At 42.6% G+C, this 17,202-nt stretch overlaps 1 protein-coding gene across 1 annotated transcript in view; it reads right to left on the reverse strand.

Annotated features, from left to right (window-relative positions):
• Window positions 1–704: 704 nt before the first annotated feature.
• The window catches only part of ELP1 (elongator acetyltransferase complex subunit 1), a 55,596-nt gene continuing 39,098 nt past the window's right edge, over window positions 705–17,202 (reverse strand). Inside the window, exons 26-36 of the mRNA XM_049785185.1 lie at window positions 16,135–16,232; window positions 14,269–14,470; window positions 10,896–10,957; window positions 9,619–9,681; window positions 8,780–8,840; window positions 7,031–7,131; window positions 6,596–6,720; window positions 4,867–4,994; window positions 4,301–4,455; window positions 2,701–2,773; window positions 705–1,011 (exon numbers count right to left, since the gene is read on the reverse strand). Of these exons, the coding sequence (XP_049641142.1) occupies window positions 944–1,011; window positions 2,701–2,773; window positions 4,301–4,455; window positions 4,867–4,994; window positions 6,596–6,720; window positions 7,031–7,131; window positions 8,780–8,840; window positions 9,619–9,681; window positions 10,896–10,957; window positions 14,269–14,470; window positions 16,135–16,232 (1,136 nt within the window). The 3' untranslated portion in view covers window positions 705–943. The remainder of the gene's footprint in view (window positions 1,012–2,700; window positions 2,774–4,300; window positions 4,456–4,866; window positions 4,995–6,595; window positions 6,721–7,030; window positions 7,132–8,779; window positions 8,841–9,618; window positions 9,682–10,895; window positions 10,958–14,268; window positions 14,471–16,134; window positions 16,233–17,202) is intronic.

Below are 17,202 nucleotides of genomic sequence, written 5' to 3' on the forward strand. Positions count from 1 at the left end.
CACACTGCAGGATGTCAAAGCTCCCACAACAAATGTCCTGATGGCATTTCCGAGAGACTGACCTATTCTGCCAATGCTCCAGTACATGACTCACAGGCAGGAAAGGAGGCCTAAGCTGGCTACTGAAAACTCAATCTAGCTAGCTTTGACCAGTAACTAACCCGGGCACTGGAAATCCTGAAAGATACTGAAGCTCTTTGATATGCTCTAGTTCAGGTGAAGGCTTTGCTGGAGTAATTGAATGTGACCACATTTCAGTAGCACGACAGCCATGTTATTTTTTACAGAAAGCTCTCTTCTAGGAACATAAAATAATCTGCAAACACCATTTTACTCTTCGTTACACTTTTGAGGTAGACAGCATGAAAATTATTCCCATGTAACAGAGGCACATATCAATAAAGTGACTTTTCTACAGTTCTAATATGAATCAGCTAGGAATAAAATCCAATATCCTGATGACAATACCAGAGATAGGCAGGCTCTTTCTCAAACAGCACTAAATATATATATATATATATATATATATTTTTTTTTTCTTTTTTTTTTTAAAGTAATCCTTTTCGGGGCCAGAGTGACAGCACAGCGGTAGGACATTTGCCTTGCATGCGGTTGACCCAAAACAGACCTGGGTTTGATCCCCAGAGTTCCCTATGGTCCCCCAAGCCAGGAGCAATTTCTGAGTGGATAGCAAGGAGTTAAACCCCTGACTGTCACTGCGTGTGACCCAGAAACCAAAAAATAAAAAAAAAAAGTAATCCTTGTAAAATTCTTTGTTGGCTACAGTTTCACATTCTAATGATTAAGATTATTCACAAAATAAAAATCAATTAACTGCTTGTGTCCATGGTACAGAGCAGCGTGGGGAGACACTGAGGGCTGAGGGAAAGCAGCAGCAGGAGAAAGCCAGTCATCTCAGCCAGAGCCCGCTTCATACCAGAAGTCACTCCAGAAGGCTCAGCTTCCAGTGGGTTCTTGTGTTGATCTTCGGTGGTATCAAAAGCTCAGGAACTAAAAGAAAAGAAATTGTAACAGTGTCATTGGTAGGCCCCAAAGCAGTGAAAGTTCGAGGTGACTCAGTTCTACAGTGCCAAGCCTTCCATCCTGACAAGGTTGTGGCCAGAGCAAACACAAAGATCTACCCAGGAGGTACTGCAGGACAGCTTGGGAAGAAGTGATTCAGAATGAGAGAATGTCTGAGATTCGAAATGGAAGAGGGTGGTGGTGGTGATGATGGTGACCAGGCCATATACATTTACTGAATCTCAAAATGTATAGCCAATATATGCACATTCTATTTTTACAAATAATTTATCCAATTTGGGGGGCCATAGTCAGTGATACTCAGGGGTTACTTCTGGCTCTATACTCTGGAATTACTCGTGGCCATCCTTAGAAGAATCTGGTATGCCAAAGATCAAACCTGGGTTGGCCTCACGCAAGGCAAATGCCCTAACCACTGTACTATAATTCCAGTCCAACTGATATAATTTTAAGAGTATAAAAATGTACAGGCATACATTAATTTAACAAAAAATAATTGTGATAATAATTAAAAAGAAAGAAAAAAATGGAGTGACAGAAGACTCAGAGAAAATGCTGTCACCAAAATTAGATTACCTAAAACACCCAAGTTTTCCTCCAGTTAGATCTATAGTCTATTATCTAAGTAGGAATCACATGGAGAACGCAAATACTGATATTTGCTTGGGGGCTATGTGGTGTAGGGTGTGAGCACTAGTTCCACCTACCTCTGCTTTCTAATTGTCCCTGGCCTCTGAGCTGACTCTTTAGTCACATGGCTTTTTGTTTTGTTTTGTTTTTGTTTTTCGGGCCACACCCATTTGATGCTCAGGGGTTACTCCTGGCTAAACGCTCAGAAATTGCCCCTGGCTTGGGGGGACCATATGGAACGCCAGGGGATGGAACTGCGGTCCTTCCTTGGCTAGTGCTTGCAAGGCAGACACCTTACCTCTAGCACCACCTCGCCGGCCCCAGTCACATGGCTTTTAACTTTTAAATTAGAGAAGGACATGTAACCTAATTGAATATTATCTTCACCAAGAAATATTTCAGATATGATAAAATGGAAATGGTATTTTAAATATTCTTTTGTTACTTTCAAATGATACTGTCCATCCTAAAGATGATTGAGAAGATCCAGTTACAAAGTGTAACTGCCAAAATGTAATGAATAACTGTCTAACCCAAAAATGAGGAGTCCAAAGAACCTTTAAAGTATAAATGTAAATTAGACAGACTTAGACTTCAGCCCTGACCTGCCTATCTGAAAAAGTGAGCAAGTTTTTATGTTAAGTTTATGTTAGATTCCTCAACTCTCTGGTTCCCAACTCCAAAAGCATTGAACTGTTTGCACTAAAGATAGTCTGAGAATTAATGGAAAACTGTAGTCTTTGCTGTACTGCGAATCTTCTTTTTTTATGTGTGTGTGTGTGGTTTTTGGGTCACACCCGGCAGTGCTCAGGGGTTACTCCTGGCTCCATGCTCAGAAATTGCTCCTGGTAGGCACGGGGGACCATATGGGACGCCGGGATTCAAACTGATGACCTTCTGCATGAAAGGCAAACGCCTTACCTCCATGCTATCTCTCCGGCCCCTGTACTGCGAATCTTTTTAACACATAAAGACAATCCTTCTTCTTGGTACTGTAGTAATTAATACGTAGAAACCAATACTAACCATGAGTAGGAGTTGACATCTTCTGTTGATAGGAGGCCATGATACTATTTGCAGTGGAATTAGGACCCAGGACCTAAGTAGAAAGTAGACTGAATTAGAAAACATGATTTTATACTTAGAACCCAACACTTAAGCAAATAACCAGTACCAAAGGACAAATAACAAGCAGCAGTAAAGAGCCTAAAATTTTTCTTTTTATTTGGGCCACACCTGGCTGCGCTCAGGGGTTACTCAGAATTTCTTTCTCAGAAATTGCTCCTGGAAGGGTTGGGGGCCATGTGGGATGCCGGAAATAAAACCCGGGTCTGTCCCAGGTCAGATACATGCAAGGCAAATGCCCTACCACTGTGCTATTGCTCCAGCCCCCAGAGCCTAATATTTTTCAAGTATCAAGCAGAGTAATTCTCTTTTCCTTTATGATTATTAATTTGTCCCTTTCTTATTTTAACTCAAGACTTTTAAATTTTTATTTCTAGTAAAAGAACAAAGTAATGAAGTGGGGGCATAAAAACCTCACTGATATATGCCTAATTCTGGAAAATGACCAAACCAGAATCTGAATGAGGAAAGAGAGTATCAGATGTCACAAAAAATCCAGAGAATTGAAGGCTGCTCAAAAAATCTATAGCCTTACATATATGAAATATGAATGCAAACTCTGTATGCCAGCTGCAAGCAAAGACAGAGACTGCACAGGAATCCTGTGCCTAAGCAAGTTTCAACAAGCACATGCCAGGCTTTGTCTTCACGAGGCCTGTGTGTGGCTCCTTGGGCACACACACAGCAACAAAGTCTCTCTCACAGTCAGCACTCTCAGGTGACTCCCAGCAGCCACTTCATCAGTCATTGCACTCGTCACCAAAGCAAACCAGTGTTCCTGATCACTTTCCCTGGAAGTTTCAGGAAGTTGGTGTCTTAGATATGAATATGCTCTAGAGAAGTGGAATACAGGGGCATACAGGGCCATCATAAATTGTTAGCTTCACAACCACTACAAATCTGAGAATAATCACATTTCTTCCAGTACATACCTGCTAAAATAAATTCAAATAGTTGGTGGCATATTAATTCATAATTGCTTTTATTTGCATTGGTTTGTAAAAGTTCTTTTTATATCTACCCTTTTATCTAACCCTTTAAATATTCCGCTAAGGTAATTCCACTGAGGGAACAATAACTTGTGAGAATAGGGTGCTTGCCTTGCTCATGACTGATCCAGGTTCAATCCCCAATATCCCATATGGTCTCCTGTGGCCACCAGGAGTGATTCCTGAGCACAGAGCCAGCAGTAATCCCTGAGCGCTGCCAGGTATGGACCAAAAACTAAACCAAAAAATATCTATATATGAACTCAGGGTTGACCTTAGAATCTCACACATGCAAGGCAAGTGACCTACTGTTGAGTTGTACCCCTAAACCCTTTTACATTAAATTTTCTATTTTGAGGACACACTCAGAAACCTTGCAGCACTGGAGACCAGGCCAGAGTAGATTCTAGCCCTTTCTGTTATCTCTCCAGCCATGCATAGACTTTTTCTACATCAACAAAATACCTATGAGAATGATGACAAAGATGTCCATCATCTCCGAGAAAACTTACAGGTGTAGCTGAACTCTGTTGGTGCTTTAGAGTCCAAATTTCTGGCACTGACTTCTCGACCAGCTGCAAAGTATCCTCATAGGTCTTTTGTAACTCCCTTCCTTGCTCATCAAACTCAAAGAGAAAGAGCACCTTTAAAATATGACGTATTTCATCTAGAGAGAGGACATTTGAGGGATAGTCAAAGTTAAGTTCCATGTCTGTGCTAGATTCTTATCAGTTTCTTTCGCAGGCAAAAGATAATCTATGACAGTACCCCAAAGACATATGCCATTACTCACATTTTCTTCTTTTTCCCTGAGGCAGAAATAATTAATCTGACCCATTCTGACCAGAAAAGCAAACCTAGCGCTAGGGCAGAAAGTGCTGCCTCCCATCCTTTACCCTCTTTGTCAGCCTGCTCACTCCCAGTTCATAAATGTAGAAGCTATTAGGCCAGGAAGGCAGCAGAGAAAACTAATCTCAGCAACATGCCCTGAATTAGGGCTGCGGGCAGATTAATCATCTAACAAATTCTCTGTGCTACTTTTTTGTGTACAAAATCTTCAGCAATATTAAGGACATACCTTTCAGTTTCTCTATGCCTTGAACCACTTCATTCAAGGCCTCCAGTAGAGCCACATCCTCCAGTGGGCTGCCTTCTTTGAGGCTGTGCCGCTTTCGCTCTGCTTTACGACGGTTCTTCGAGGATCGCCTGTGAGATGAGGATTAGAGATGTACAAAGTAGGTTCAGAACCTTGTGCTGATAAAAAGGAACAGTTGGGGCCATAGTTCAAGTGAGTAGGGTATTTTCCCTGCATGTGACTGGGGTTTGACAAAACCCCTGCATGTAGGGGTTTGACAAATCCCTAGCATTCCATAGTCCCCAGAGCCTGCCAGGAGCAATTTCTGAGTGCAGAGCCAAGAGTAATGACTGAGAACTGCTGAGAATGACTCCAAGATCAAAAAGGGGGCGGGGGGGGGGGAGGCGCTGGAGAGATAGTATGGAGGTAAGGCATTTGCCTTGCATGCAGAAGGACAGTGTCGAATCCCAGCATCCCATATGGTCCCCCCATGCCTGCCAGGAGCGATTTCTGAGTATCGAGCCAGAAGTAACCCCGAGTGCTGCCAGGTGTGACCCAAAGACAAAAAATATATAAATAAAAAATTAAAATTAAAAAAAAAAAAAAAAAGGACCTGCTGATTACCCAACTTTTTAGGAATCTAGAAAGCCCAAAGATAGTTTTACATTGGAGGAGAAATGAAGTCAAGATGTTAAAACCGTACACAAAAATGGGAGTACACTTAGGAAACACTAAGCTCCAGCCTGAAGCTTTCGATTATCGTCTAGAGTAAAATGAAGTTATGTCTGATAAGAACTGGCAAAATAAACATAAACACAAATAACTTGAATTTTTCAGTAGAACAACAAAATAAAATTTAAATAAAGAGATATCAATATCTGGAAGTTGAGTCTAGCACAATGCCTACAAGCACCAAAATCGTTCCTGTATCAAGAGTCTTTAATATGCTTACTTTTTCACCTCAATTCTTACGAGAGTTCCAGTTGTCTTTATTTTTTTCCCCCAATATTTGGGTCAGACCCTGTGGCACTCAGGAGTTACTCCTGCAGGGCACTGCACTCAGAAATCACTCCTGGGCAGAGGGGATGCTGGGGATCAAACAAGGATTAGCCACATACAAGGCAAACGCTCTACCTGCTGTGCTGTCGCTCAGGCCCTATATGACCTTTTGAATGAATGTTTTTCTGTCCTAGGCTCAGAGGTCAGACAGACACATCAGATCTGGCAACTTTCTGGCCTCAGGGCTGGGGAGGTAAAGGTGTGTGTGTGGGGGGGGGGGTCTGTGGTGGCAGTGCAACTAAAAGGGTCTGGAATCCCATGTTGGCAAATTGGAGCATCAATTGCCACTTCCTATTGGTTTCAATGGGTCTTTGTTTTTTGTTTGGGGGGGCCATACCTGGTAGTATGTAAGGCAAATGTTATGCTCTCAGTATCTGTCTATACATAAGTCACTTCATATTTATTTGTAACTAAAGTAATATGTTATATAAAACCAGTACCCAGTATTAAGTGTCTCTCAAGGAAACCAGACAAACACAATAGGCCACGAAGCTGTGACAGAAACCATTTCAAAACAGTCTAATCTGGAATTTTTTCCTGCAAGCTAAAGCTTAGCTTAATTCCACATGGCCAAGAAAAAGTGGTTTGAGGAACTACACTACCCTGGTGGGACACCTGCCTCCTTGTATGTGCATTCTCGAGGTACACACCCAGGGAATACTATGGTACATACGCTGAGATCCGGGAGTTACTGTGGGAGTATTTGCCACTCATGTCACTGCCACTCACGACGCTGGTAGTTTCAGAGAAGAGGTCGGACTCTTGATTTGGGGGCACATCTTCCCCTGGACAGAGATACTAAAGTGAAAACCCTCTACTGCTAAGGTTTGGCCTAGAGTGGGGCAAATGAACCACACTTATTTAGAGTGCCCACTCTACCCTTCCCTACCCACCTGCTCCTATACCCAGGTTTACCCAGCACACACCAGACACAGTCAAACAAGGTTTCTGAGGAATTTCAGAGACCTCAGATGTACCCATAACACAGGAATCACAGGTGGCTGGGAGCCATTGCATAAGTGCAGCCTTATAAGCTGAGACAACACAGATAACGCCAGCTGCCCTATCCCAGCTCCAGGCCTTCATGCAGACACTCACCCAGATAAACCTGTGCTTGCTCCTTGAGCTCTCGAACCACCAATAAGCGTTTCTTATGGCGACTGAATGTGGCTGCCTGAGAGTCTAGAAATGCCATGTAATGTTTCTGGGCTGGGGATACAGATGAAAAACAATCTGAGTATGATATTGAAGCAAAAAGAAAAATACTAGGGAGCGCAGTGAGGAAGCTGGAATTTAACGAAGAGGAATGGGTCATGGGGTTCAATAAGTAAGGTCATTCTCCTAATCCGAATTAATCCACATTGTTTTTGAAGAACAAACTCAACCAAAAGATTGAGGTTTCAGATCTTTAGAGTTCACCAACATCCTAAAATTCTATCGACAGCTGATGTTACATATTACCTGAATAAAGATTTGTTCAGAGAGAGAACTGACCAGTAGAAGGAGTGCACCAAAATCTATTTTGTTAACCAAAACTAGGTGGAAATGTTTCTTCAACATAGTACCTTAGGCCTCTGCAGATGACGTGTCAGCAATTTTCTAGGCTGTCATTGATGGACAAATAAATCCAAGGAAGCAGAATATAGGAGGAGTGCACAGTGCCAGAAGGAACCTTTCACCTACTGAATGAGCTAATGTACCCCTCCAAAGTCGACACACAGGTGGAAGGTGAGATGCTGAAAGGTGCTCACATAAAATACTGTGGTAAACAGTATCAAAATTAACAATACTTCCAATTTAAAAACAAATAAAAAGTACCCTCTCCCAATGCGAATTTGAATCAAGAGGAGGACAGTAAGCAGAGAAAAGAACATGAGTGTATATTAACATCAAAACAGCCAGACGCTGCTTATAGGGTAGAATGTGCTAAAATAAGGCAAAATTTCACAGCAACGCAATGCACAAAAATTTCTGTATGTAACTGGGTCTGACATTCTCTTCCATTAGGCATTTTTTATTTTTGTTTTTTTTTGGCCACACCCGTTTGATGCTCAGGGGTTACTCCTGGCTAAGCGCTCAGAAATTGCCCCTGGCTTGGGGGGACCATATAGGATGCCGGGGGATCCAACCGCGGTCGATCTTTCCTTGGCTAGCGCTTGCAAAGCAGACACCTTACCTCTAGCGCCACCTCGCCGGCCCCTCCATTAGGCATTTAAAGGAGTCAGAGTAATTAACAGAATATTTAGTAATACTGGTAATACTTATCTGTTCCCTAGAAACTACTAATTTCATTTACAAAGTTTCATTAAATTTTTAGAAGAGATCAGTACATTCAAGGTAATATGGCTATAGACTCATTAAATTTTTAATAGTTCTTATTAAAAATTCTTATAATAAATCTTATTACAAATTTAAGCCTATATCACACAAGTATCAATATGTCAATATACCTATATAAACATATGTATATGTAGGTACACTGACATATATGTATGTATGTATATATATGTAAGTGCATCGACTTATATATTGATATATATATGCAACCCTTTCTCAGCATTTACTGATTGATAACACTACTATATATTTGGGTTCCTGTTTAGCATATTTAAAAGTCCCAGACAGAATTAAAAATTATACCTAGCAATAGAAAATCTTTCTTTTTGTGGTGCTGGGGATTGAACCCAGGCCTTACACAAACAGGACAAGTGCTCTAGCACCAAGCTATATCCACAAGCACTAGCAGAGAAATGTGATCATTCCATACATGTTTATAAGAAGCTCCTGTGCCATCTCTCTGGTCTTGCCAACTCTAATCTTCTACAAATAAGAAATGCAATCTAAATGCAACCCTCACCTTCTAAAATGGAAGGCTTTACATTGGTTTCTATGATGTCCAGTCTGTTATATTTGTATACCTGGAAGGAAATACAGTAGTTTTAGGCAGGAAAACTTCAAGTTACTGAAGGGTGAGATCCCTGAAAAGTCACCTTCAAAGTTGACTGCACTATTTTCCAAAGGAGCAAGTCTCCTAAAAATGGCAACCAACAAAAATCCAACTCATTTAAGTAAAATATAATATTTCATATTTAAAAGCTGATTCCAAACATTATCAAGCATTCACTTAATGATTAGAGAAACTATTCTTAGAACTGAGAATCTATTTCATTTTCCAAACTTCAGAAAACAAGGGAGGGATTAGAACACTAGTACAGGAGGGTGTGTGTGTGTGTGTGTGTGTGTGTGTGTGTGTGTGTGTGTGTGTGTGTGTGTGTGTGTGTGTGTGTGTGTGTGTGTGTGTGTGTGTGAAGAACAAGGGAGGGATTAGAAAACTAGTACAGGAGGGTGTGTGTGTGTGTGTGTGAAGAACACTAATACACTAGTACAGCAGTGGGAAGGGTGCGTGCGTGTGTGTGTGTGTGTGTGTGTGTGTGTGTGAAAAACACTTGTACACTAGTACAGCAGTGGGTAGGGTGCATGTGGCTGACCCAAGTTTAATCCCCTGCATTCTATATGGCTCCCCAAGCACTGACAGGAGTGACTCTTCAGTGCAGAGACAGAACTAAGCTCTGAGCACTGCTGGGTATTCCCCAATCCCATCCAAAAACGAACAAAGCAAAGGAATTAAATAAACATATCCCCTACACTCCCCACCACGCTTGGCACCCATCACAAAGGTTTCTGAAGGTCTCTCACCAATCTCAAAGCTTCTTCCCAGGCAGATCCTTCCAACAGCAAGAGCACTGCTTCTTCATAATCCTAATAAGGGACCATCCAGGAAACTTACATTGTTATTGGAGCAAGTGTGTCAAATATCACCATAACAAAAAAAGTGCTGACAGAGATACCTCTATCTGTTTTACCAGGCTACACCTTCCAGTCCAGTATCAGTACATGTTTGGTCTATAAAACATGCTCTGTAAAGAGTGATACAAAAGGCTTGGAGGGGTATACATTCTGAAAACAAACACAAAACCCACATGGTAAGTAATACCCCTCTACATCTCTGAGCAATGAGGCCATCTTTTGGGGCCAGAAGTCAAGTGTGCAAGTCTTATACATGGAAGGTCCTGAATTTGATCCCTAACATGTCAAATGTCCCCAAACACTGTGGGTGTGGCTCTGCTGGTCCCCAGCACCCTAGAGCTGAATATCACAAACAGCTCAAGCACTGATCTACCTGATAAACCAGGACTGTCTCCTACGCACTGTGAGCACTGCTGAGGAGTCCCTCCCTGAATGCCGATTTCTTCAACTGATCAAAAACTGTTACCAGAATATTCTATTAGGGGTCGAAGTGATAGTACAGTGGTAGGGTGTTTGCCTTGCACGCGGCTGATCTGGGATGGACCCAGGTTCGATCCCCAGTATCCCATATGGTCCCCTGAGCCTGCCAGAGTGATTTCTGAGTGAAGAACCAGGAGAAGGCCCTGAACGCTGCCAGGTGTGCCCCAAAATAAAACGTCCTATTAGTCTGTGGTTAAAGAACAGACATAAGATTATTGTCTTTACAATAAATCATGTAAGGCCATGAAAAGTTGGTTATTTCTTTTATACTCTATTCAAAAATTGAAAAATAGTAAGCTATCTAAGTTAAAGAGGTACTTCTAATAGGAGAATAGGAGAGAGTAAAAAATAGTATCAGATTTCAATTACTTTGTTTTAAACTATTCTTTTCTTGCTGTTCCTATTTTGGCATGTTAGTTCAAAGAGCATAACTACTTCGGAACTCAACTTTTCACAAGTACTATCCATCATACCAGAAGGGATTATCGGTGAGCTTTTCAGTAGTCTATTTCAGAGAACCTAATTATTTAGAGATAATCTACTTAACTTTGACTTCAAAGTCAAGTCAGCAAGATGGAAGACTGTCTGGGGATTTCACTATTACAGTTATTCCTTTGATTTTCACAGGCATAAGCAAATCTTATTTGTTGGTTTGTGAGGCTTTATGAGAGAGGGTTCAAGCTTACCTGTGCATACTGTTCTAACACTGTGGCTGCATCTTTGTGCTTCCTCTGTTCAACTAGCTTTCCTGCAAAAATAAGTAAGACTTTGACCACATCCAACTAAACAGACCCTGGGGTTGGAGCAGTAGTAGTGGGTAGGGCTTTTGCTTTGTACACAACTGATCCAGGTTCAATTTCCAGCAACTCCAGCAACTCCATCTGGTCCCCTGAGCCTACCAAAAATAATTCCCAAGTACAGAGCCAGAAGTAAGTCTTGAGCATCACTGGGTATGGCCCAAAGACAAAGCAAAAAGAGTAGCAGAATCAATATTTAAACTGGAGTGGTTTTAGCTGGTATTTTTAAATCAAATAGCTCCTATAAATTAGAGCTTGAGCTCTCCACAACAAAATGTTTTACAACAGCATTAATCCAAAGAGCTCCCTAATACTTTTCCTCATAATAAAAACAAAAACAAAAACAAAGAACAGCCAGTCTAAAGTCAAGCAAATCCGTGGCTAGAGCAAATTTCAAAATTCTTTTGCTATAGTACTTCATTAATATGACATTGTGATGAATTTTGTGGATTTTTGTCTATGTGATAAACAGGCAGGCATAAAATGAAGTGCTATATTACAGACAACTGAAACCTTGATGTGAGATCCAGGGAGGCAGCACAGGGCCAACTTCAGTTCCATCCCTAGCACTGGATATGGTGCTATGAGCAATCTCGAGTGACCACTGAGCTGAGTCAGGCCTAAGTCCCAGGCACCACTAGAGAGGTAATCACCCCACACACACTCACATACACTTAAATCTGGGACCTTAAAATTATGCAGTTAAATTAGCTTTGAGAAATGGTTATGAAGACACACATAAAAAAGAAATTGACCTGACTCGCTCCTTAATGCATAGGAAGGCATTGTGCTTCCTTTGGCTGATGGAAAAAACAAGCTGATCGCTGGATTTAGGCAGAAATCTTTTTCTGTTCAGTAATGGTTTGAGTTGGGGGCCATATATGTCTGTTCTCGGGACTGTACTCCTGGCTTTGTACTCAGGAATTATTCCTGGCTGACCCGGGAGATCATATGAGGTGAACCCAGGTCTAAACCAGGGTCGGCCATGTGCAAGTAAGTGCCTTCCCCAATGTACTACCACTCGAGTCCCTATGAAGCAACTTTAAATCTTAAAATCAATCCAATATGAGCACCATATTGAGAGGTTTACAAAACCTGACATTCTGGTTGGTAGATTCACTCCTCCCAGCTCAGGGTGTGCATAACTCACAGAGAAGCATCAGTCCACTGCTATAGCAGCTATCTTTCTTTTGCTGGCTTGCATAAATTGAGGTTAAACGTGTACATAAGCTACTTTAGCTTGCAAAACTTCTAAAAAAATCTTTGGCTGCTGCCTTCCTTACTTTTTTGAAGAATACACTTCTAGGAGAATTAGATGGACTCTATTACAGTGCGGGGCAAACAGTGAGCTCTGAGTCAGAAGCATGTAAAAGAAGGTAAGAGGTCCAAAAACACATTAGAAGGTACAAAATACAGTACACACTAGGTTTCTAATATGGAGGTTAACAATGGAGCAGAATGAAAAATGTGAAAGGCCTAACATCTATTTCCAACACCTGCAAAAGAGTTTGCTTGGAAGGATGAGAGAGAATAGAAGGCACTTGTCTTACACATGGTCAACACTGGTTTGATCCCTGAAGCTGCATATGGTAGCCCCAAAGCATCACCAGGAATGATCCCTGAGCAGAGCCAGGAGTAAGCCCTAAGCACCACTGGGTTTGGTCCCAAATTCCCCATCAAGAAAGAAATTTTTTGTTTTTAGTATTTTGAACAGCACTGGCAGCGCTCAGGGGTTACTCCTGGCTCTTCACTCAGAAATCACTCCTGGCAGGCTTGGGGGATCACATGGGATGCTGAGGCTCGAACCTTAAAGTGTTTATGAGAGAAAAAACAAAGCTAGTTCAGAATGACAGTACAATGAGTATGGTAAGCCTTGCACACAAGTGACCTGGGTTCAATTCCCAGCACACTCTAGGGTCCTCTGAACCCCACCAGCAGTGATCCTGAGAACAGTCAGGAGTCATCAATACCTGATATAGCTCCCAAATAAACAAAGAGTTCAGCTTGAACATTAATAAGAAGGCTCCCAAAGGTGGTTGGTTCGAATCCTGGTGTCCCATATGGTCCTCCATGCTGCCAGGAGCTATTTCTGAGCAGACAGCCAGGAGTAACCCCTGAGCACCACCGGATGTGGCCCAAAAACCAAAAAAAAAAGAAGGCTCATAAGCTAACTAATATAATAATCAGAAAATGTTAGAAAAATAAAATGATGATCTTTCACATTTTTATGTTCTCTGCAAAAGAATAATTCAAATAACTATGGAGAATATGTAGGTATATTCAAGAGGATATAATGTGAAATTTTTTCAGCACAGCTTTTTTTCTGAACTATAACAATATTCTCAAGACTCTTAAAAAGGTAAAGGAAAAAAATGGACCAGTCAAGTATTTACTTCAAACACACTGAGAAAGTCAGAGCCTCTCTATTCCTCTTCTTTTGGAAGGGCCTTAATCTTTCCTCCTCTCTGAAGAAATCAAGAGTTTACCATGGCTCTGTCTCTGGTTTTGGTCAACCCCTCGTCTCTGAAACAAATGACCTGCCTGTTTCCAATCTGCTTATCACCTGGCCTTTCCTTCTACCAGGACTGGAATACAGGTGCAATCAACCCCAGTTGTCCCCAACACTATAAGAATGTGTTGTCTGGGCCTGGAGAGATAGCACAGCGGCATTTGCCTTGCAAGCAGCCGATCCAGGACCAAAGGTGGTTGGTTCGAATCCCGGTGTCCCATATGGTCCCCCATGCCTGCCAGGAGCTATTTCTGAGCAGACAGCCAGGAGTAGCCTCTGAGCACCGCCGGGTGTGACCCAAAAACCAAAAAAAAAAAAAAAAGAATGTGTTGTCTGTCCTTATGGGACAAAGAGGCTACTTGCTCCATCACACCATTGTTTCTGGGCTCCTGCAGCAATGCAACCTCTACTTAATTCTGAATTAATTTTTACCAGGCAGTATGTAACTATCTTAAGGAAGGCTCTATTAACGAATGTGCAAAACTGGTCAAAGAAGCAAACAAAAACCTTTGGATAAAAATTTGTTCTAGATGGGCTGGAGCGATATCACAGTGGTAGGACATTTGCCTTGCATGCAGTTGACCCAGGACAGACATGGGTTCGATCCCCAGCATCCTATATGGTCCCCCAAGCCAGGAGCGATTTCTGAGTACATAGCCAGGAATAAATTCTGAGCATCACCGGGTGTGGCCCCCCCAAAACAAACAAACAAAAAACAAAATCGTTCTAGAGGCCCAAAAAGACCATGTTTACCTGCCAGAGTTCTGCTGAGAGCAGCCAGCTGGTCTTTGGTCCAATTGAGCTGGAAAGCTACACAGAGAGCTTGCTGCCAGCTGCCACAAGCCAAAAAGGCATCCAGAGCTTTCTCATGGGCACCACAGCGGGCAAGCACAAGCCCTGCTGGCTCAAAGAGGCGCTCCTGCAGCAGGTGCTCCCCATAAGCGATGCTAATGTCCTGTGATGAGAGATTTGAGGTCAGGGAGGAAAATCGACAATCACTGCTTCCCATCACCATCATGATCCCAGCAGTTCCTTTTAGTAACTCAGAATAAATCCTGATCAGTGGTAGATCAATAAGTCCAATTACTCTTCCACACAAAACTTTGAATGCGTCCTTTATTCACTGCACACAGACATAAGCAGGGACTCTGGGCGACGGGGGAGATTAAGCATTGCAACAAATAAAAATAAGAAAGCCAAAACAAGTGAGAAAAAGAACCACTATCAAGTTCCCACTTTTAAAAAATTATGTTCTGCACACAACATAATATTCAACCCAGTGGGAGAGAGTGACAGAGACAAAGAGTGATGAGAGCTCCTTCGAAGGGGGTCGAGAGATGGCGGCACAGCAACTTGAGTGGGGAGCCATGAGTAATTCCTAAGATTTCTGGGTATGATCCCGATGCCACAAAACACAAAAACAGAGTTGAGGGACAAGCCCCAAGGGGAACAAGGAGAAGGAGCTTTGGGCAGAGAGCATAGAAGTGTCATGGTATGTTGCAGGAGTGTGCCTGGAGCACCCGGGGAAAGTGCTTGGACTGAGACTGCAGCACAGTTAGGGGAGCAGAGAGACCCACAATAGTCACATACTGTTTCCCAGCTCCACGTCAGACAGTGGCACAGCCCTAGATGGGGAGACAATGAGAAAATCAAGGGCTGCATAAATGTGATCACCAAGAGAAGGGGGAAGTGCAAGTAAGCTCACTCAGCTCCTCATCCAGAGCCAGTTTCCTGGCAAGGAACTGGAGCACTGTGAAGGACACTGGTTCTAAAGGGGAGAAAAGGACAGGAGAGGGTCTGAGTATTCTTTAAGTCTAAAGAGATGGCAGGGGAGAGATCAGAAATGCTTTATGTAATCCACAACGACAAAGCGCCATGGAAGCAAATGTGTTGGCAAGAATTGACAGTGGGGGCCGGGAAGGTGGCGCTAGAGGTAAGGTGTCTGCCTTACAAGTGCTAGCCAAGGAACGGACCGCGGTTCGATCCCCCGGCGTCCCATATGGTCCCCCCAAGCCAGGGGCGATTTCTGAGCACATAGCCAGGAGTAACCCCTGAGCGTCAAACAGGTGTGGCCCAAAAACCAAAAACCAAAAAAAAAAAAAAAAAAGAATTGACAGTGGCAAATGGTACCAGCTTCAGCCCTAACTCCATTTCCCACTGGCCACAACCTAGCTCCAGGTCCTTGGGAAATACATGTTCTCATTTGTAAACTACACTGCACCCAACGGAGTTGTCAAGTGAATTACATACATTTCTCTGGTAAGTGAAAAGTCAAAGGTGTCATGGAGATGCTTATTAAAACGAGTTTATCAATTGTTCCTGAGGCATCAATCAGGCAGCAGTGAGGATGGGTTTCAAGTGCTAGCAGGATGAATGGGAGGCAGCACATAGACACTGTCATGGGATTCCTGATAACAAATTCCAGGTTACTAGATAGGCAATTCCTTCACTTTCCCATAACATAATTCAAGGCCATTTACCCAGAAAAGCAGCCTAAAAGGAGACTCATTCATTTGAAGACACAGCTTGAAACCAAGAGTAGAATGAACTTGGTGTCAAGACCTATTTCTCGCCAAGACACAGAGCAGAATCCAGAGAGTGTGATGGCACACCACGCACCTTGTACTGCTGTGAGTCCGGTGGGTACAACTTCAGAGCTTCCTTGTATAAGTTTTTATCTTTTATTAAGTTTAAGCACTCTGAGAAGTATTCAGGTCCTGCAGAATAAAATTCATACAAACATCAGGGGCCAAAGCATTTGTATTGCTTGCAACTGACTCCAGTTGCATCCTCAACACTATATGGTTCCCCTGAGCACTGCAAGGAATAAACCCAAGGAATTCTGGATGTGGCCCAAATCTTTCTATCTCCTTCCAAAACCTCATGAGCTTAAGACTTTGGCATAGCCACTGATGTCCTTTATATAAATGAGATAAACAAAACCAACAGATTATTGACATCCTACGTAACCCGAGTATTGGCAAAATGAACTCCAGGAACCTGAATTTTAACCAGGCCCATTACAGCGTGAGGTTTCAAAAGCAATGACCAGAACAGAATCCGAATTAGGAGCTTTGAGACTATCCCTCGATCAGGGGCTATATAACCCAGTGCCTCCTGGGCTTACAGACGACAAGAAGCAACAGAGGACTCAGTGAATACACATGCCTCAGTCCACTCCCAATCCATTCACTCACACTCTCCCAGGGCGTTAGAAACTTAGCAAGCATGCCAGAACATTCTTCTCTGCCCTCAGCAAAGGAGCCTTGCTGCTGCAAGCAGAGGAGCCTAGGCAGGCTAGGAAGGGAAGGAAGTAGACAGAACTGCTGGCACTGTCTCTGCTGAGTTCAAGGTTATCTGTCACTGCGCATCATGAATGCACTTATTACCCCCAACACCCATGGTTTTTCTCATGCGTTTGCAAACATGACAGAAGAGAATTACTGCTTTTCAATTTGAAATATTGAATGAAATGTTAAGGTGATCATTATTTTTTAAAGCAGTTTATTTATTAATTAATTGGTTTTTGGACCACACCCGGTGATACCCAGGGGTTATTCCTGACACCGTGCTCAGAAATCTCTCCAGGCAAGCTTGAGGGACCACGTGGGATACCTGAAATCGAACTGGGTCCATCCCTGGTCGGCCACATGCAAAGCAAATGCCCTACTGCTGGACTATCTCCCT

This window comes from Suncus etruscus, chromosome 1 (assembly GCF_024139225.1).
Source record: "Suncus etruscus isolate mSunEtr1 chromosome 1, mSunEtr1.pri.cur, whole genome shotgun sequence".
NCBI classification, from domain to species: domain Eukaryota; kingdom Metazoa; phylum Chordata; class Mammalia; order Eulipotyphla; family Soricidae; genus Suncus; species Suncus etruscus.